Source organism: Umbelopsis ramanniana (genome assembly GCF_025399195.1).
Source record: "Umbelopsis ramanniana AG unplaced genomic scaffold K450scaffold_78, whole genome shotgun sequence".
In the NCBI taxonomy this organism is placed as follows: Eukaryota; Fungi; Mucoromycota; class Umbelopsidomycetes; order Umbelopsidales; family Umbelopsidaceae; genus Umbelopsis; species Umbelopsis ramanniana.
Genome location: NW_026252164.1, coordinates 29,290 through 44,340, shown reverse-complemented (window position 1 = coordinate 44,340; position 15,051 = coordinate 29,290). Strand labels below are relative to the sequence as shown.

Genomic DNA, 15,051 nt, shown 5'->3' with positions numbered 1-15,051 from the left:
TCTTTATATAATCCGGTCTCTAACAGTTATACCACCACTGCCTCCCATAAATAATATATGCCCAGTGTCAAAACGTGTATTGTATCGTATGGCTTTTATATTGTAATTTTTAGCAATTTGTCTTTTATCTACTATCCTTTTTACAGCGCGTCTAATGAGCATCGCTACGTTGGCTGATGTACTCAACAGCCTGTGCAGCGCTCTTGATGTCGTCAGCTTCCTTGTCAGGAATTTCAACAGAGAATTCTTCCTCAATGGCCATGACGACTTCGACGGCGTCCAAGCTGTCGAGGCCAAGGTCGTTGGTGAAAGTGGCGTTCAAGGAGACCTATGTAAAGGAGCACGAGAGGAGAAAGAAATATTGAAAGGTGAGTAATTAGTAATGCGTCATTACGTGGGAGAGCAATTTGATAGGAAGAAAAACTTGTAATTCAAAGTAAAAGAGGACTGTCACGTTCACAAATTGCCTCCATACTTTGAAAGACAATTCGTTCAGCTGGATGCTTACCTTGGAAGGGTCAATTTTGTCGAAACCCTTGAGGATTTCCAAAATTCGGGATTCAATGTCGGAACGGTCGAGACCGGCACCTGCAGAGTAGAATCTGCCAACAGCGATGGGTGAGAGGCGAGCAGCAGGTTGAGCGACCTGGTAGGTGGCAACTCTAGAGGCGGTCTTGAAGATGGCGCTGAAAGCAGAGGTGCGAAGCATCGTAGTGTAAGATATGAAGGTGAGAAGGTGTTGAGCTTGTCCCGCTTTAAATTTGTTTTGAAATTTTGCAGGCAACGCTGACCCACGTCATCAAAATTTTCGTCCTGACTGCCTGAACTCAGCTTCTCTGCCAGTGAATGAAGTGAAATTTTATTTTCAGTGCTGCACTGAGTAAGCCAATGTAGCTATCTGAATAAAAATATTATCAATAACGGCAATGGTTCAGCAATTGCAATGTCTTTTGCCAGGTCGTATAAACGCTCTATAGAGGCAGGCTGGCAGCTATCCGATTGTCAGCGTTGGGTTTTTTCTCGCAGCTGAGTCCACAAAGCGCAATCCCGCAATATCACTCTAAATACATTCAATAACGTGTATCAAATCCCAAGACCTCTATCTGTAGAAGGCAAAACGTTCGTTCATTGTTCTTGGAAAAAAAATATACATAAAACACACTGCAATGAAAGAAAACAAGATGGCCAATAATCTACAAATTCAAATAATCCTCTTCATCGGTTTCAAAGCAAAGAAACAACCTGGTTATTGGTATCACATCCATGAATCTAACATTAACAAACTAATTAGCCAACACAGTCTACCTATCATCAACCGTTTCCTGATAAGCTGTCGAGCACATACCGTTATGTTACCGTCGAAACCAGTGGAGGCCAGCATCATCATATTGGGGTGGAATGCTAATGAATGAATGGAGCTGCCTCGCTGACCCATCCATCCTGTTGGCCGCATGGTAGATAGATTCGTTCCATTGACATTCCATACCTTAAGGGTATGATCCTCACTACCACTAGCATTATTAAACCACAGGTCAGCCTTCCTTTCTCAGAAGCTAAAGCACAAAAGAGCAACGCATATCATTCAAACTTACGTGGCAATGACAGGAGCATGGTCATGGACAGTTAATGCTGTCATATCGGTGTTCTTATGAGAGGTAATCGTTCGAAGTGAAGTTGGCAAGCGAATGTCCCAAATCTTAATATCCCCATTATAGCTGCAAGAAAATGGTCAGCATCTTGAAAGATATTATATCCTTCGACAAGGATGCAATGACAAATTTCAAGTATTTACCTTCCTGAAACAAGCTCGCGGTTACCATTTCTTTGTAGATGAACATTGGTTACCCAGGCGTTGTGTTCGGCCCATTCATGCACGACACTGTGTAGATGATGTCAGACGATACAAACTCGCTAATGTTAAATGCTTTAAATGGAAATCAACGTACGCTGAATGTGCAGGTAGTCTTCTGTCAAAGACTCTGATAGCGCCATCACCAAAACCAGCGATGAAAATATTGCCTCCGGTTTGATCACTAGTGATGCTTGTAACGCATGCCGTTGAGCGTAATGCAATATCCTACCAAAAAGTGTGAGTATATAACTCTAGCGTAGTCACAGTTTCATCCAATACTAACCGTAAGGACGAGCTCCTGTTGGGCGTCCCAAACCTTGATGACACGAGCGTCACCACCAATGAGTAATTGACCACGGTTTTGGTACCAATCGCATACCAAGCCGCTTTGCTTATTGCTGCTCTTTTCCATACCCTTGAGAGCTCTCCATGCCGTCACTAAACCTGCATCAGGTTTATCATATTCATCATACCCTTTGTATATACGTATAACGCCATCATCTGTGCGGCAAAATCGAAGACACAGGAAGATGAGCCATGTTGGAAAGGCATCATATTACAGAACAGACAGCCAAAAAAAGGATCGACATGACTTACCAGATGCTGTCAGTAACATGGCTATGTCATCTTCATTGATAAATTTCAGGTCCGTGATTCTACTGTTTCTAGGGTTGTGATTATTGATGGTACTAAGTTGTTGTGATGTTTTCCAATTCCAGATCCTGCATTCAAGATGTACATATGGTTCGTTAGCAATTATCCATGCTCAAGAAAAATAGGATGTCTAACTTACGTGATGGTGTTGTGAGTATCGGCTGAAACTAGATGGGGTTCAAATTGATGGAAAAGTAGTTTGATATTATGAGTGTCGGTACCAAAAGCACGGTACGGCTCATCCCAACGACAAACGCCTAATTAAAATGTATTAGGAACCCAATTCATGTGTATAAATATACGACATCGACTTTCACAACGTACCTGCTACATCACACATGGATTGTGCCTCATTTAAGATTTTCTCATTACGAGAGCGTCTCCATTTTCGCTGTGTATAGCTAACACTACCCGGTTCATCCGCCTCAGCAGCCCGCATTTGAGGTTCGGTAAAGTATTCACAGCTCCAGTCGTAAAAGTCGGACTTAAGGGGCAACCCATATTGCTCTTCTTCGGTTTCCGACTTTGCAATTCTCTCGATATGACTGACCGGTGGTGAATGTTGCTGCTGCTCGAGACCAGATGCCACCGAGGCGGCTTTGGCAAGTAGGCCATTTTGACTAACAATGGTCGAACCATTTGATAGCGTGTGCTGGCCAGGCGATGTGGTACCTACTGATGACGTTTCAGAACCGGAACCACCACTCAACGTTCCACTTCCGATATTATACAGTGACCGTAAAGTTTGTGCAAATGAAGCAGACCGCGTAAGTTTGGCAGGACGTCGTAAAGCGGCGGCAGACGATTTGTCCTCATGGATAGTGAAGGACTGTGATCGATCAGGGAGTAAATGTGGATTGTTGGTAATCGAAGCGGTGGTCTTATGAATCAAGGAAGAGGCGTAGTCGCTGACGGTGGAATTATGGTTTAGTAGCTTGGAGTTGACATGGTCAACGACTGTTTGTGCGGCCTGAGCAACGTCAGGATGTGGATCAACCGACAGATTGAGTAGGGCTTTCCAAATAACAGCATACACGGAATCGTGGCTGGTAGAGCTAAACATTCCATCCATGCCTTGTCTTCGGTCTACATTACGGCTTCTACCAATCTTTGCACGTTCATCAAGATGTCCAGCAGCTCTTTGTGCAGTTTCTTCTTCAACAGTTTGAGTTGCAGCAGCTACAAATTTAGCATGTCCAGATTGATGGACGATGTGTGATAGAGCGACAACGAATTCTTTGCGTACTATAGGTGATCCATCCGACATAGCAACTAATGCAGAGATGGCGACGTTGTGCTCGATGTTGACGACTTGCTCAGTCTTGTTGACATCTCCCAAAAAGGTCTCTAGTGCATACATAGCTGAAGCTCGGACCTCAGGCACCTTGTCTGTGAGAAGGCCACAAAGTCTCTCATGAGCGTTCTGGGCAATTGCACTAGCCTTGGCTTCACTGTTATTCATCCATAGCTGGCTAAGACAGAGACACACCCATTGTCGAAGTAATGGATCGGGATCCGTAACATGTTCAAGGCAAGCGTTGATAACATTGGCCCGTAAGCAGTGTTGCTGACCAACCTTGTAATTATGACAGAAAACAGAGAGGATAAAAGCGCTCATAGCACGGTGTTCAGAGACGTGTGGTATTGTGAGCATAGCATTATTGGGAGCCAAAATGTTAATGAAGTAAGCGTATCCTTCGACATGATCTTTCAGAAGGTCGCCTTGACATGTTTTATCAACGGCAAGGATGCGAGCCCATATAAAGACGAGAACAGGTTTGAGCTCAGCCGCAGGACTCTGTAAGAGCTTGAGTACATAGGGAAAGATTCCAACGGATAATGCTGCATTGACAGCCCAAGCTCCAAGATCCAAGAAACGACTAAGCAAGATAAGGGCACGTAGACGATGCACTTGACTTAGTAGAACTTGTAGTACGATAGGCAATTGCTCTGGAACTTGCTTAGTCACCGCACCTTCCGTCAGCCACACCTCGAAAGCGGTCAATTGTTCTGCAAAGAAATTGCTTCCCTGATATTGATATTGCTTTCTTCCCTTTTCCGCTGCCAACAATGCTGGTAATTGCAAAAGACACATATCTACAGCAAGATCCCAAGCTTGCCACATTGGATGGTCGTGGGTTTGTGGTAATTTGGGGACTGACATGGGTGTACATCGATGAGATCGCATAATACGTTCTGCTAATAGGAAATTGCGGAACATGGAAGCTACCATAAGATCTTGGCGGAAGAGCCTCTTAAACAATTCGGGTTGGTCTTGAAGAACACACCAAGCAATGGTATCGGTGACCGCTGTGAAGATCCAAGTTAATTCACCAAGTGGTGTTCGACGTTCTTGTGCGCGTCCAGGCAGTTTTAAAATCATATCCAAGGTAATATCGGAGGCTAACAATGGATTCTGTATAATGACCCATCTCAATGACATTTCTATAGGCGTGGTCAAACATGCGGTAAAGAGATCGGCGGGAAGATGGGGGTTCATTGGAAGCGTTTCGTTAGGACCACAGGCAGCCAGTTGAATGCAATCTCTCATATGGGATGTAGCAGTTGGTAAAGGTTGATTCGAACTAGCCAAGCGTATCGCCTCATTATCCCGTTGCTCTGCGAAGCGATTGAACGAGTAGATGATGTTTCCAGCTGAAGAGCAATCCCAGACGTAAATTACAGGTGCTCCTAACCATGATTGTAAGTCGAATAGAGATACGGGTATATACTGGGTATAGGTTTTGTTAAACACCCAAATTTCTCCGCTCGCGGTAGGCTTTGGCACACCGTGGCCGTTGTAATGGAAAAGAATACGATCCTGTTTCGCATTTCGACGCATCTGACAGCAGAGTTTTTTGGTTTCTTCCACAGATGGATCGAGTGATTGCTTGAATCGAGTTCGCATATTGATGATTTCATATTGAGATTGTAGATTTTTACCGATATTTTCTAATGCTTTCGGTGGCGGTTGCGAGAAGGGATCGATCCAACATTCCATCTTAGCGCTTGGGTTGGTCTTTACAACATCCGGCGGGTCGGTTCCGATATTAAGGCATACAATCAACAAGCCTAAGCAGATGAGAAGACATGGTCAGTTATTTTGACTGTGAACCGACCAGCTGCTTAGATAATGATAGTGATAAGCTCTTACCCCAAACAGTCTTGATTCTCTCTCTGAGCCTCTATTGTGCCAAAATCTCCTAGTTAGTGTCTGTGTCAAATGAATCAAACCGTATCCTGTAAGAACTCATAACTTTACCCAGTCTTGCAGAGGGCCAGTTGCTACCGTAGCGGTAGGTTGCCCATTGCTGTCGTGTCGCTTCTCGGTATAATACATAAAGCGGATAAGCTCTTCTTCGTAAACTTGGTCATCAAAACCATGGCGTACATTTGAAATAGGATCATTCAACGACATTGAACTGAATGTGTCTACAGCTTGGTCTGTAGCTGACGGATTTATTGGGGGTTCATTTTCCTCGTCGGGTTGCTTTCCCTCTCCACTGACTAAAGTGCTGCTTGTACTCCTTGCGTCGTCGTTGTTGGGGTCCGGCAGGGTATTTGTACCGTCTGCAGTTGTCGAAGGCATTCTATATATCGACTTTCAAAATGTAACACCGGCAAACGAGTCAATCACTCAGGGAAGAAATGCTGTAGTCCTGTTAAGCTTTGCTGGAACCACAGTCCTTCAGGCAGAATCCATTTTTTCTGCTGAGCGCAAATTTTTACAATGCAAATTGTACAAACGCCGCAATTGTAAGCGCGATCTTACTGAACTCGCAACCGTCTCAACCCTTTGAACCTACAAAATGAGTGACGACGATGACTTTATGATGGAAGACGACGAAGAGGTACTCAACATAAACATAGATACTTTATGCGACAGGAGGATTCTCTTAGAATGCTTATAAAATGTAACTTTAATGAACACAATGTAGGAATATGACTTCGACTACGAGGACGACGAGCAGGAAGAGCCCGACGTCGACTTAGAGAACAAATACTATAGCGCGAAAGGTAAATTGTTGAATTTACACAGCAAAGGTGTCCTCGGTTTTGCTTACCCAGAGTACTCGACCGTTCGTCAACCTGCATAGCTCGCAAGGAAGATGATTCAGAGGCCGCCATACAAGAGTTTCAAGATGTTGTTAACACCGAGGAGGAGAAGGGCGATTGGTGGGTAACCATATCCAAAGAGCAATGTGGAAAAATGTGGTTAATCGTAGTTTTCTGTAGGGGGTTCAAAGCTTTAAAGCAGATGGTGAAGCTCTCATTTCAGCTAGGCAGATTTGATGATGTAAGCTTATGACTATCGATACAGGGAGATAGAACAATCGTTACTAACTCCATGGCAATGCACTTTTTAATATTACTATTAGACTTTGCGATATTATGAGGAGCTGTTGACATATACCAAATCGGCTGTCACGCGCAACTACAGTGAGAAGAGTATCAACAATATCCTCGATTACGTGTCGTCGTCAGATGACATGTCCTTCATGGAAAAGTTTTATCAAACCACTCTCACTTCACTTGCTGATTCCAAAAACGATGTAAGCTTCCATAGTTACATGTGATAACTTTTGCTGATTGTCTGAACTCGTCGTGCTTCCTCTTTTACAACAGCGACTTTGGGTGAAGACCAACTTGAAGTTAGCCAAGTTATGGCTGGACCGACATGAATATTCGAGATTAAACAAGGTAACTCAGCTGCGCCATTTCCCATTATGAGAGGTAATAAGGGCTGACTATCTTCTCTTTTTTCTCCAGATTCTTCGACAACTTCATGCATCGTGCCAAAAAGATGACGGAACGGATGATCAGCGGAAAGGCACACATCTCCTGGAGATTTTCGCTCTAGAAATCCAAATGTACACTGAGACTAAGAACAAGAAAAAGTTGAAGGTTAGAATAACGCCGCCTTGGATATTTGTGGGCTGGCGCTGTTGATATTGATTACCTTTCCCGAGCAGGAAGTTTATCAGCAATGCTTGCGTGTTAAATCTGCTATTCCACATCCAAGAATTATGGGCGTAATACGAGAATGCGGTGGGAAGATGCACATGAGTGAAAGTAAGATGATTTGTAAGTGCATGCTGTTATATTGTCAAGCTCCTTACGCCTTGCTTTGACTGTTAGAATCGTGGGACCAAGCGCAGACGGATTTTTTCGAATCATTCAAAAACTATGATGAAGCCGGCAGTGCCCAAAGAATTCAGGTCTTGAAGTATGTTGATCCTGTCTTTGCATGTCTATCATGAACGGTGTTATAACGTCGGCTCTCATTGCTTGTTCTACAGATACTTGGTACTCGCCAATATGCTTACAGAATCGCAAATCAACCCGTTTGATTCTCAAGAAACAAAACCGTAAGTCAAACGCCATTGAAGCCACCAACCAAATCTATCTCGAAATTCAACAAGCAAAATTCATTGTATTCTCCTTTACTCCGTAGATACAAAAATGACCCTCAAATTGTCGCCATGACTAACCTTGTCAGCGCGTATCAGAAAAAGGAGATTAGGGAGTTTGAAAAGATTTTGAAAGGTACGAGAAGGAGTGCATCTGGTTGAACGTTGGAGAAGACGCTGACAATGTGTGCTCAACAGAGAATCATAACGCCATCATGGGTGATTCTTTCATAAGAACCTACATTGATGATGTTTTGAAGAACATTCGAACGCAAGTTCTCATTCGATTGATCAAGCCGTATACTCGCATTGAGATCCCATTTATATCTACGGTAAGTCAAGTGAACGCGATTGAACGCACGTCAACGAGCAGGCTCTCATCCAACTATAGCAATTGAACATTCCCGTGGAGGATGTCCAGGAGCTACTTGTTACCCTCATTTTGGATAAAAAGATATCCGGCCGCATTGATCAAGTCCAACAGCGATTGGAGATTCAACAAAAGTAAGCAACCTGTGTCAAACAACTTGATTTATGAAGATCAAACACTAACTATGGGATTCTTTTCATTAGATCAAGCGATACTAATCGATATGCAGCCATGAACGAATGGTCTAACAATGTGGTGAATGTGTACAAAGCAGTGCTCAACAAGGTCAACTAGCAATATACCGTATGGACGAAGGGTTCTTGTGGACTAGATGGATCGGAAACATTATTCGTTTTCTTCCTGATTCTTCCATAGAGAAAACATTGAATGTCTACAGTAATTAACTTCTGTAAATGATGTATGCCAGCTAATCCGCAAGTGACGCCTTCCGTGTAATGTATATATAAAAACAAAATAATCCAAAGTTCGGCACTAAAACCCAAAGTTATTAGATTGATTGTATCCAAGTGTATCCAATGCCTTCAACAAGTTCTCTCTAGCAGTCTTGACATCGTCGTAAGTCAATGCGCTGATAGCAAATTTAGCAAGTTTTTGAGCCTTCGCCATTTCAGCAGGTCCAAGGTTCTGCTGTGGTACGACCGTCGTTGGAATCTCCTGTCGACTTGGCGTAGGTGCAGCTACTGGTGATACTACAGGCTGGTAAGGAGCAGGAGCCGGCATGGAGATATGGAAGGTTGGAACACTAACGTCTGCAGTGTTGTTGGCATTCACTGGCGGAGAGAACGATTGGTCACCTTGAGGGAATGTTGGCGTGACTGAGGGTGGTGTATTATCAGGAACGGAAAATCCTGTCGTCGAAGGTAAATTGTCCTGTTGTGGAGAAGTAGGTGGTATGGCGGCTGTGAAATTGGATGGAGGACTAGGAAAGTGAGTTATAAATGGTTGAGATGGGTCGCTTGCTCCTGCAGAAGTAGAAGGAGGAGTAGTGTTGGAGCCAGGTACTATGTCGGTAGCTCCGGTGGGAACATCTGAACCTTCCATTGGAGTATCTTCTCCACCAGGTGGTCCAGGGACAGGTGCTCTACCCTCCTTTATCGCCTTGATAATATCAGTAGCTTTCCACTTTGCGTACTTTATCTTTCCTGCCACCTAATTTGCAGTTAGTATTCGAAACGTCTGCATAAAGACATAATAATTGTATATTTCACATACATCAGGATCAATATCTCCAAATGTCTTGAGCAGTTCTAAAAACACCGAAGCAGCAAGGAAGGTTTTGGCTGTTTTCCTGTGTATCACTGTCAGTATGGTGGACAAAACGAGTAGTAGACATTTGATGTTATCCAACTTACTTGGACGCTCTGCCTGCTCGATCTTCATTATCTGCGTTTTCAAACACCTTTAGGCCAAAGTTCTCAATATGCGCATATCCAACCAAGTCGTTTGTGATGGCCTCGTTCGCTCCAATCTGTTGTTTAGCCTGTAAATAGCAACGGTTATCATCATGGCAGGCACGGTGGTCATGATCTGCTACTACGTACGGTCTCCAGTTCATCCAGTAAAGATATCACGAACTTTTCTGTATGTTTGTTCTTGGGTCCCTTTGATAAAGCTAGTTTTGCAGCATAGTACTTTGCTATTATAAGGAGTAAATATTGGAATCAGATCTGATCTAAAGTAGGTTTATAGGTAGGCACGCTCGACACTTACCATAATATGAAACCACAGGCTCACGAGACTGGAGTTCTTGTGAACGCTGTAGGTATGGCTGAAGGTATTTGAGTTCTTCAGGTACAGATTCCATGGCAATTAGGAGATGTGGAGAATGCTTGGCTAAAGGACGAGCTCTTGGTGTTTCCAACGTCAGTGAAGGTCAGAAAATTTAAATGGCCGCAATTCGGTTTCATCATCACCTTCCCCATTTTGCTTTCAGTATTGTTTATTCAATTGGGGGTATACTACTCATACTGTCTCGCCTAACGCCGTTAAATATTTCTATATTACGTATTTTCTAAAACAAAAGATTTACGATGGTACATGGATAAGAAGAGATATAATGCATCAGTGTAATGCAGGGCGACTTGAAGTCGTGCCACTCTTAGAGAGAGGCAGTGGCCTTTGGCATGCCGGCGGTGTAGGTTTCAGTCGAGAAGTCAGCGAAGACATCGAACATACTTTCCTGCACAGCATACGATTTCATAACTGCCTCTTCATAGTGTTCATCAACCTGGGGAAGACTTTCGGCAGCAACATCAACTTTGGGAGCAACATCAGCTTGAGGAGTAGCGTCAGCTTGGCGAGTAGCATCCATGTCTACTGCAAAGAAAGTGCCCTTGATCACACCTTCGTACTCAACTTGCGGTTCACTATCTTTCATTTGCTCTTGTACTGTCACATTAGGGTCTTCAGCTGTTGGATTGACCTTGGTAGCGAGCTTCTTGGCCACTTCCTCAGTAGGGTAGTTGCAAAGAATGAGATCTCCATGGGTGTTACAGACAGTGCCTTCCGCGCACATGCGACTTGTGAGCAAGCCGTTGACGCATTCGTGATATTCAGGTGTTTCACCTCTGTTAGCACACTTCATATGGCCAGTCATACAGGGCATTCCTAATTGCGATGGTTTTGTCTCTTCAGTAATAGTAGACTCGTCAATTTCAACTGGACCTGTCTCAACAGATGCAGCCGAAGACATGGTAAACGTTTCTACTGATGCAGTTGTAGACATAGCCATTTTTTTGACTGATTCATCAGAAGCAGATGCCTCGGGTACTTCTTCTTTAGAGTGGGCACCGGGCCCTTTCTTAGCGGCCAAATCCTTCAATGTAGGACAAGTTTCAGGTTTCTTTCCGTTGATCATTTGCACAGCTTCCATAAGCTCGCCATTGTCTTGGTGAATATCCCTTTTTTGGAGGTTCATTAATAAAAAAATGTATAACACTGTTGCCTTTCATATGAGCCAAACTTACCAGGCCATCACACCGCCAATGTCAAGGCACAAGGCGAGTTCGACTTTGTGCATCAAAGAATCCTTGTCTTCGTATGAGATGTAAGTCTTTGTCATTTCGTTGAACAACCATGGAGTACTGGAGATGGGATCCCAGTGTTTGGTATAGCCTGCACCTGGCTTTCCGTCCTTGTCGAGGATGCCTTGTGATCTCAAGTTGGTGTACTTCCAAATACCAGAGAAGCCACCTTCCTCGGCGTTGCAGCTAGGGTCCTGCCAGTAAGCATCATCAGAGTCTCCCTTGGGAGCTCCTTTGACGCTGCTGACATATTGATTATCCTTCATGTCTTCAGCAGTTTTTATTGATCTTCCGTAGTAGGCAAGGCCAGCATTGATCTTTGCAGCTGGAACACCAGCATCAATCCAGTTCTTGATACCTTGAAAATGAGTACGTTAGAGGGATATTCAGTGTAACAACTCAGATCTGGAAAGAAATTCCTCTATACTTACTTGAAGCAAAAGATACTTGTTCTCCCTTACCCTCTTCATGATACAATGGAGCATTAGGTCCAGTGGTTGTGCCCCAGGCACCGTTGATGTCTAAGTTAAGGAAGGAGATGAATGATTAAGTGATTGTCCGATTTCTTTACTGCGATATCCCTGATGAGATGCATTCATACCATATGACATAATATTAATATGGTCGAAGAATGGAACAAAGTCCTTGACGCTCTCCATGTATCCCTTCTCAGTTTGGAATGGATAGACGTGTACAGCCATGGTAATTTCTTTGTGTTGCTTTGGGAATTTTTTATCCAAAGCAGCACGAAGCTCCTTCAACAAGATCAAGAAGTTGGAAGCATCATTCTTTGCATCAAATTCGTTACAGCCAGCAGCTTGGCGACCAGGGTACTCCCAATCTATTGTTCTCTCATTAGCGCAGGATTCTACAATAAGTATTGATATTACGGCAATACTTACCAATATCAACACCGTCAGTATTGTACTTTGAAATGAAGTTCAAATTCCAATCAATGAACTTCTTTCTGTTTTCTGCCTTTGCCACCATTTTAGAGAACTTGATGGAACCAGTCCATCCTCCGACAGACAACAAGACCTTGCTACCAACGGTGTGGGTATTGTTGACAAGCTTTGGTAGGGAGGACTCGACGGCCCAATCGTCAGTGAATGCAGGAACCATATCATCTTTGTTGAGAATGGCGAACGCTATACAAACGATATTTTAAGTCCTTGGCCATTGCTTTTTGTTATGATGATTTTCCGTCTCATTTGATAAACGTACCATAGTTGATGTGGGTGTATTTGTTCACTGGGATCTTTTCAACGGGATAGTTCGCATACAACCAGTTGGGGAAGTAGCTATGGTCATCAATGGGTTGAATAAATTGTCTTTAGTGACTTCAATTGCGTTGATAGAGAACCTTTCATGTTGACCTACCCGACAACCATCTTTGCAGATACCTGCGATAAAAGCCCGCAGAGGGCAATGGCACTAGTGAGTTTCATGTGTGGGATATAGAGAAGCAGAATAAGCAGAAATAGTGGATGAAGTCGACTTTGGTTTATATAACCATTTGCAAGGTTACGAACAGAATGTGGTTTGTTTTTCTAAACATAGGTTATAATTGAAACCAGAAGAGATCACACACAACCCTATGTGTACAGTCTTAAGGAATTGGTTGCTTTCAAGATCAAACATTTTGTCAACTTGTACGACTGAAACAAATTCTGATTTTATTAAAGAATGAGCTGAGAATCATATACCTCCATAAGAAACTGTGATTTTTGTCGGGTATCGCATTCCAAAAGACGCTTGATGACGACTAATTTTTTTGGCGAGACTGCGTGCGACTTTCAGCGCCATCAGTCAGCTTTATAATTTACTACAGGAATACAAGCATATCTATAAGAAACATAAGGTGCGCTGCCCTCTTTTTCTAGACGATCTACATAGACGATGGAAAACAGGTGCAATAAGCCAATTGAAGCAAAAATGTGCCAGAAAGCATGGAGCTGAGGATTGACGGGCAGCGAGGATAGCCAGTTGCAAAAATGAAGATCCACCATCCAACAGACTACGGCCAGGGCATATATGGATATACCTCTTTTGAACAAAGTCTCCAAACCTGGAATCTTGGTCTTCTTTGCTCGATAGATAGTCCAAATCATGATAATGGAGATGACTTCTAAAGACCCAAATGTACCATGAAATACATAGAATTGGTACTGACTTGCCGGAGCAACTACCATGATGGTAGCAAATATGGCATAGAGTGTAAATCCAACTGCTACCTTTGGCATTGGGCCAAATCGTGTTTCCAACATGATGAAAAATAAAGCGATTGCAGCCCAGACCATGGGCACTTCATCCTGGTGAGTCAAAATATTTAGTGGTTAATAGAATTCGATCACTTCCCGCAAACTAGGCATCATGTTTTACCATAGCTTGAGTGTATCTATTCAGTGTTGCGTGGAACAAGAAGCTGCCAATCTGTACAAGGAAAAGGTTAGTTTCGTCAGTCTACTATTCGATCCGCCCTTAAAAAAATAAAATTCACAGAAATCTCGAAATCGTTACTTTACCCCAACAGCCGTAATAAGATGAAATACAAATCGAAACTGCTTTGACGCTATCTTGTAGAATCTGATCTCTCCAAGAAGTATCATGGCGATGGAGGAAATGGAGTTCCAGAATTCCTAATAACGATAGCAACATTAATTATTGGTTGCGCATGGTCTGTCCTCACTCTGTGTACCTACAGCAATATAGGGCGAGAAAGCATAGTTTGCTTCACACCAGTCAATGGATGATTCCATAATGATGTAGATCAAAGAAGCCCTCGAGGCAAACCCCGCTCTCAAAGTAGTTTAAAGATCTCAGTTGAATGAACAAGTAACACACAATAGAGATTTTTTATTTTTTAAATTTATTGAATGAAAACCAAGTATGCTGTCACCGCATCGCCCATGATGAATGCAAGACCTTATGGTTTAGATAAGAGTCTCGTAAGCAACAGGGGTGATGGTCTCGGGGAAGTTAGCCTTGGTGGAGACATGGCGAGCCTCACGGGGTTGAACGGGAAGTCTCTTCAAGACAACCTGGACTGTAAAGCGAGATAAATGTGTGAGACAATGGAATCTTTACCATGATAATGTGTAGGCTGTCAACTTACCACCAGCCTCAGTGGCTTCCTTGCGCTTGCGAGCGTTCTCCTTGACGCGGTCCAAGAATTCTTGACGGCACTTGGAGTGCTTGACGTGCTCAACACGGATGTTGACACGCTTCTCCATATAACGGTTGCCAACACGCTTGTAGACGATGACACCGACGGCAGACTTGGTAACGTTGTAGACGATACCAGTGCGACTGAAAGAAGGCGAGAATGAGAACATGCTACGAAAACAATTGATCTCCATGATATGAGGATACCTACCCATGGTAGAACTTGTGGGGCATACCCTTTTGGACAGCGGCGTTAGCCTTGATGTCAACAATGTCACCAACCTTGTAGGTCTTAAGGTAGGTGGACAAAGGGATAGAACCATGCTCACGGAACTTGCGTGAGAACATGTGGCGGGTGCGAGCACGGACTAAGTAAAAGAATTGTAGGTGAATCAAGGGGATCAAAAAAGTAGTTGAATAGCAGCGACTGGTTCTCGATACTTACTACCGTATGAGTGAGGCATTCTAGATATCGATAGAAGCAGAGGTGAAGGAGAAGAGTGAGAGTTAGTATAGGTTGCATAACATATATATATATCAGCTTCGTTAAGCAGG

General features: G+C 43.4%; 7 protein-coding genes across 7 annotated transcripts; 2 read left to right on the top strand and 5 right to left on the bottom strand.

Moving 5' to 3' along the window:
- Positions 1 to 41: 41 nt before the first annotated feature.
- Positions 42 to 742, bottom strand: K450DRAFT_260002 (uncharacterized protein). The gene is made up of 2 exons (XM_051592086.1): positions 509 to 742; positions 42 to 328 (listed from the first exon to the last, which is right to left on the bottom strand). The coding sequence occupies exons 1-2, from the start codon at positions 707 to 709 to the stop codon at positions 152 to 154; spliced, it is 378 nt and encodes a 125-aa protein (XP_051440812.1). The 5' UTR covers positions 710 to 742; the 3' UTR covers positions 42 to 151.
- A 5,546-nt stretch (positions 743 to 6,288) lies between these two features.
- On the top strand, positions 6,289 to 8,680 carry K450DRAFT_259986 (uncharacterized protein). The gene is made up of 14 exons (XM_051592085.1): positions 6,289 to 6,357; positions 6,445 to 6,523; positions 6,604 to 6,682; positions 6,743 to 6,803; positions 6,886 to 7,059; positions 7,133 to 7,207; positions 7,277 to 7,411; positions 7,480 to 7,579; positions 7,646 to 7,733; positions 7,807 to 7,875; positions 7,962 to 8,053; positions 8,116 to 8,249; positions 8,309 to 8,421; positions 8,491 to 8,680. Exons 1-14 carry the CDS (start codon positions 6,316 to 6,318, stop codon positions 8,579 to 8,581), a joined length of 1,332 nt encoding a protein of 443 aa, XP_051440811.1. The 5' UTR covers positions 6,289 to 6,315; the 3' UTR covers positions 8,582 to 8,680.
- Positions 8,651 to 10,151, bottom strand: K450DRAFT_259978 (uncharacterized protein). Its single transcript, XM_051592084.1, has 5 exons — positions 10,019 to 10,151; positions 9,850 to 9,944; positions 9,661 to 9,788; positions 9,521 to 9,596; positions 8,651 to 9,457 (listed from the first exon to the last, which is right to left on the bottom strand). Exons 1-5 carry the CDS (start codon positions 10,110 to 10,112, stop codon positions 8,780 to 8,782), a joined length of 1,071 nt encoding a protein of 356 aa, XP_051440810.1. The 5' UTR covers positions 10,113 to 10,151; the 3' UTR covers positions 8,651 to 8,779.
- A 135-nt stretch (positions 10,152 to 10,286) lies between these two features.
- Positions 10,287 to 11,159, top strand: K450DRAFT_135701 (uncharacterized protein). Its single transcript, XM_051583950.1, has 2 exons — positions 10,287 to 11,001; positions 11,060 to 11,159. The coding sequence occupies exon 1, from the start codon at positions 10,365 to 10,367 to the stop codon at positions 10,917 to 10,919; it is 555 nt and encodes a 184-aa protein (XP_051440809.1). The 5' UTR covers positions 10,287 to 10,364; the 3' UTR covers positions 10,920 to 11,001; positions 11,060 to 11,159.
- A 49-nt stretch (positions 11,160 to 11,208) lies between these two features.
- K450DRAFT_284029 (uncharacterized protein) lies at positions 11,209 to 12,779 on the bottom strand (the record flags this gene model as incomplete). The annotated part of the gene is made up of 6 exons (XM_051593496.1): positions 11,209 to 11,689; positions 11,763 to 11,852; positions 11,933 to 12,172; positions 12,234 to 12,479; positions 12,556 to 12,632; positions 12,712 to 12,779. The coding sequence occupies 6 exons, from the start codon at positions 12,777 to 12,779 to the stop codon at positions 11,271 to 11,273; spliced, it is 1,140 nt and encodes a 379-aa protein (XP_051440808.1). The 3' UTR covers positions 11,209 to 11,270.
- Positions 12,780 to 12,986: 207 nt separating this feature from the next.
- On the bottom strand, positions 12,987 to 14,129 carry K450DRAFT_259973 (uncharacterized protein). The gene is made up of 4 exons (XM_051592083.1): positions 14,034 to 14,129; positions 13,857 to 13,970; positions 13,714 to 13,764; positions 12,987 to 13,643 (listed from the first exon to the last, which is right to left on the bottom strand). The coding sequence occupies exons 1-4, from the start codon at positions 14,088 to 14,090 to the stop codon at positions 13,137 to 13,139; spliced, it is 729 nt and encodes a 242-aa protein (XP_051440807.1). The 5' UTR covers positions 14,091 to 14,129; the 3' UTR covers positions 12,987 to 13,136.
- A 135-nt stretch (positions 14,130 to 14,264) lies between these two features.
- On the bottom strand, positions 14,265 to 14,961 carry K450DRAFT_259968 (uncharacterized protein; the record flags this gene model as incomplete). The annotated part of the gene is made up of 5 exons (XM_051592082.1): positions 14,265 to 14,377; positions 14,447 to 14,640; positions 14,708 to 14,864; positions 14,915 to 14,916; positions 14,944 to 14,961. Coding segments are annotated over 5 exons (484 nt in total), but the record flags the coding sequence as incomplete, so codon positions are not given.
- Between the last annotated feature and the right edge of the window lie 90 nt (positions 14,962 to 15,051).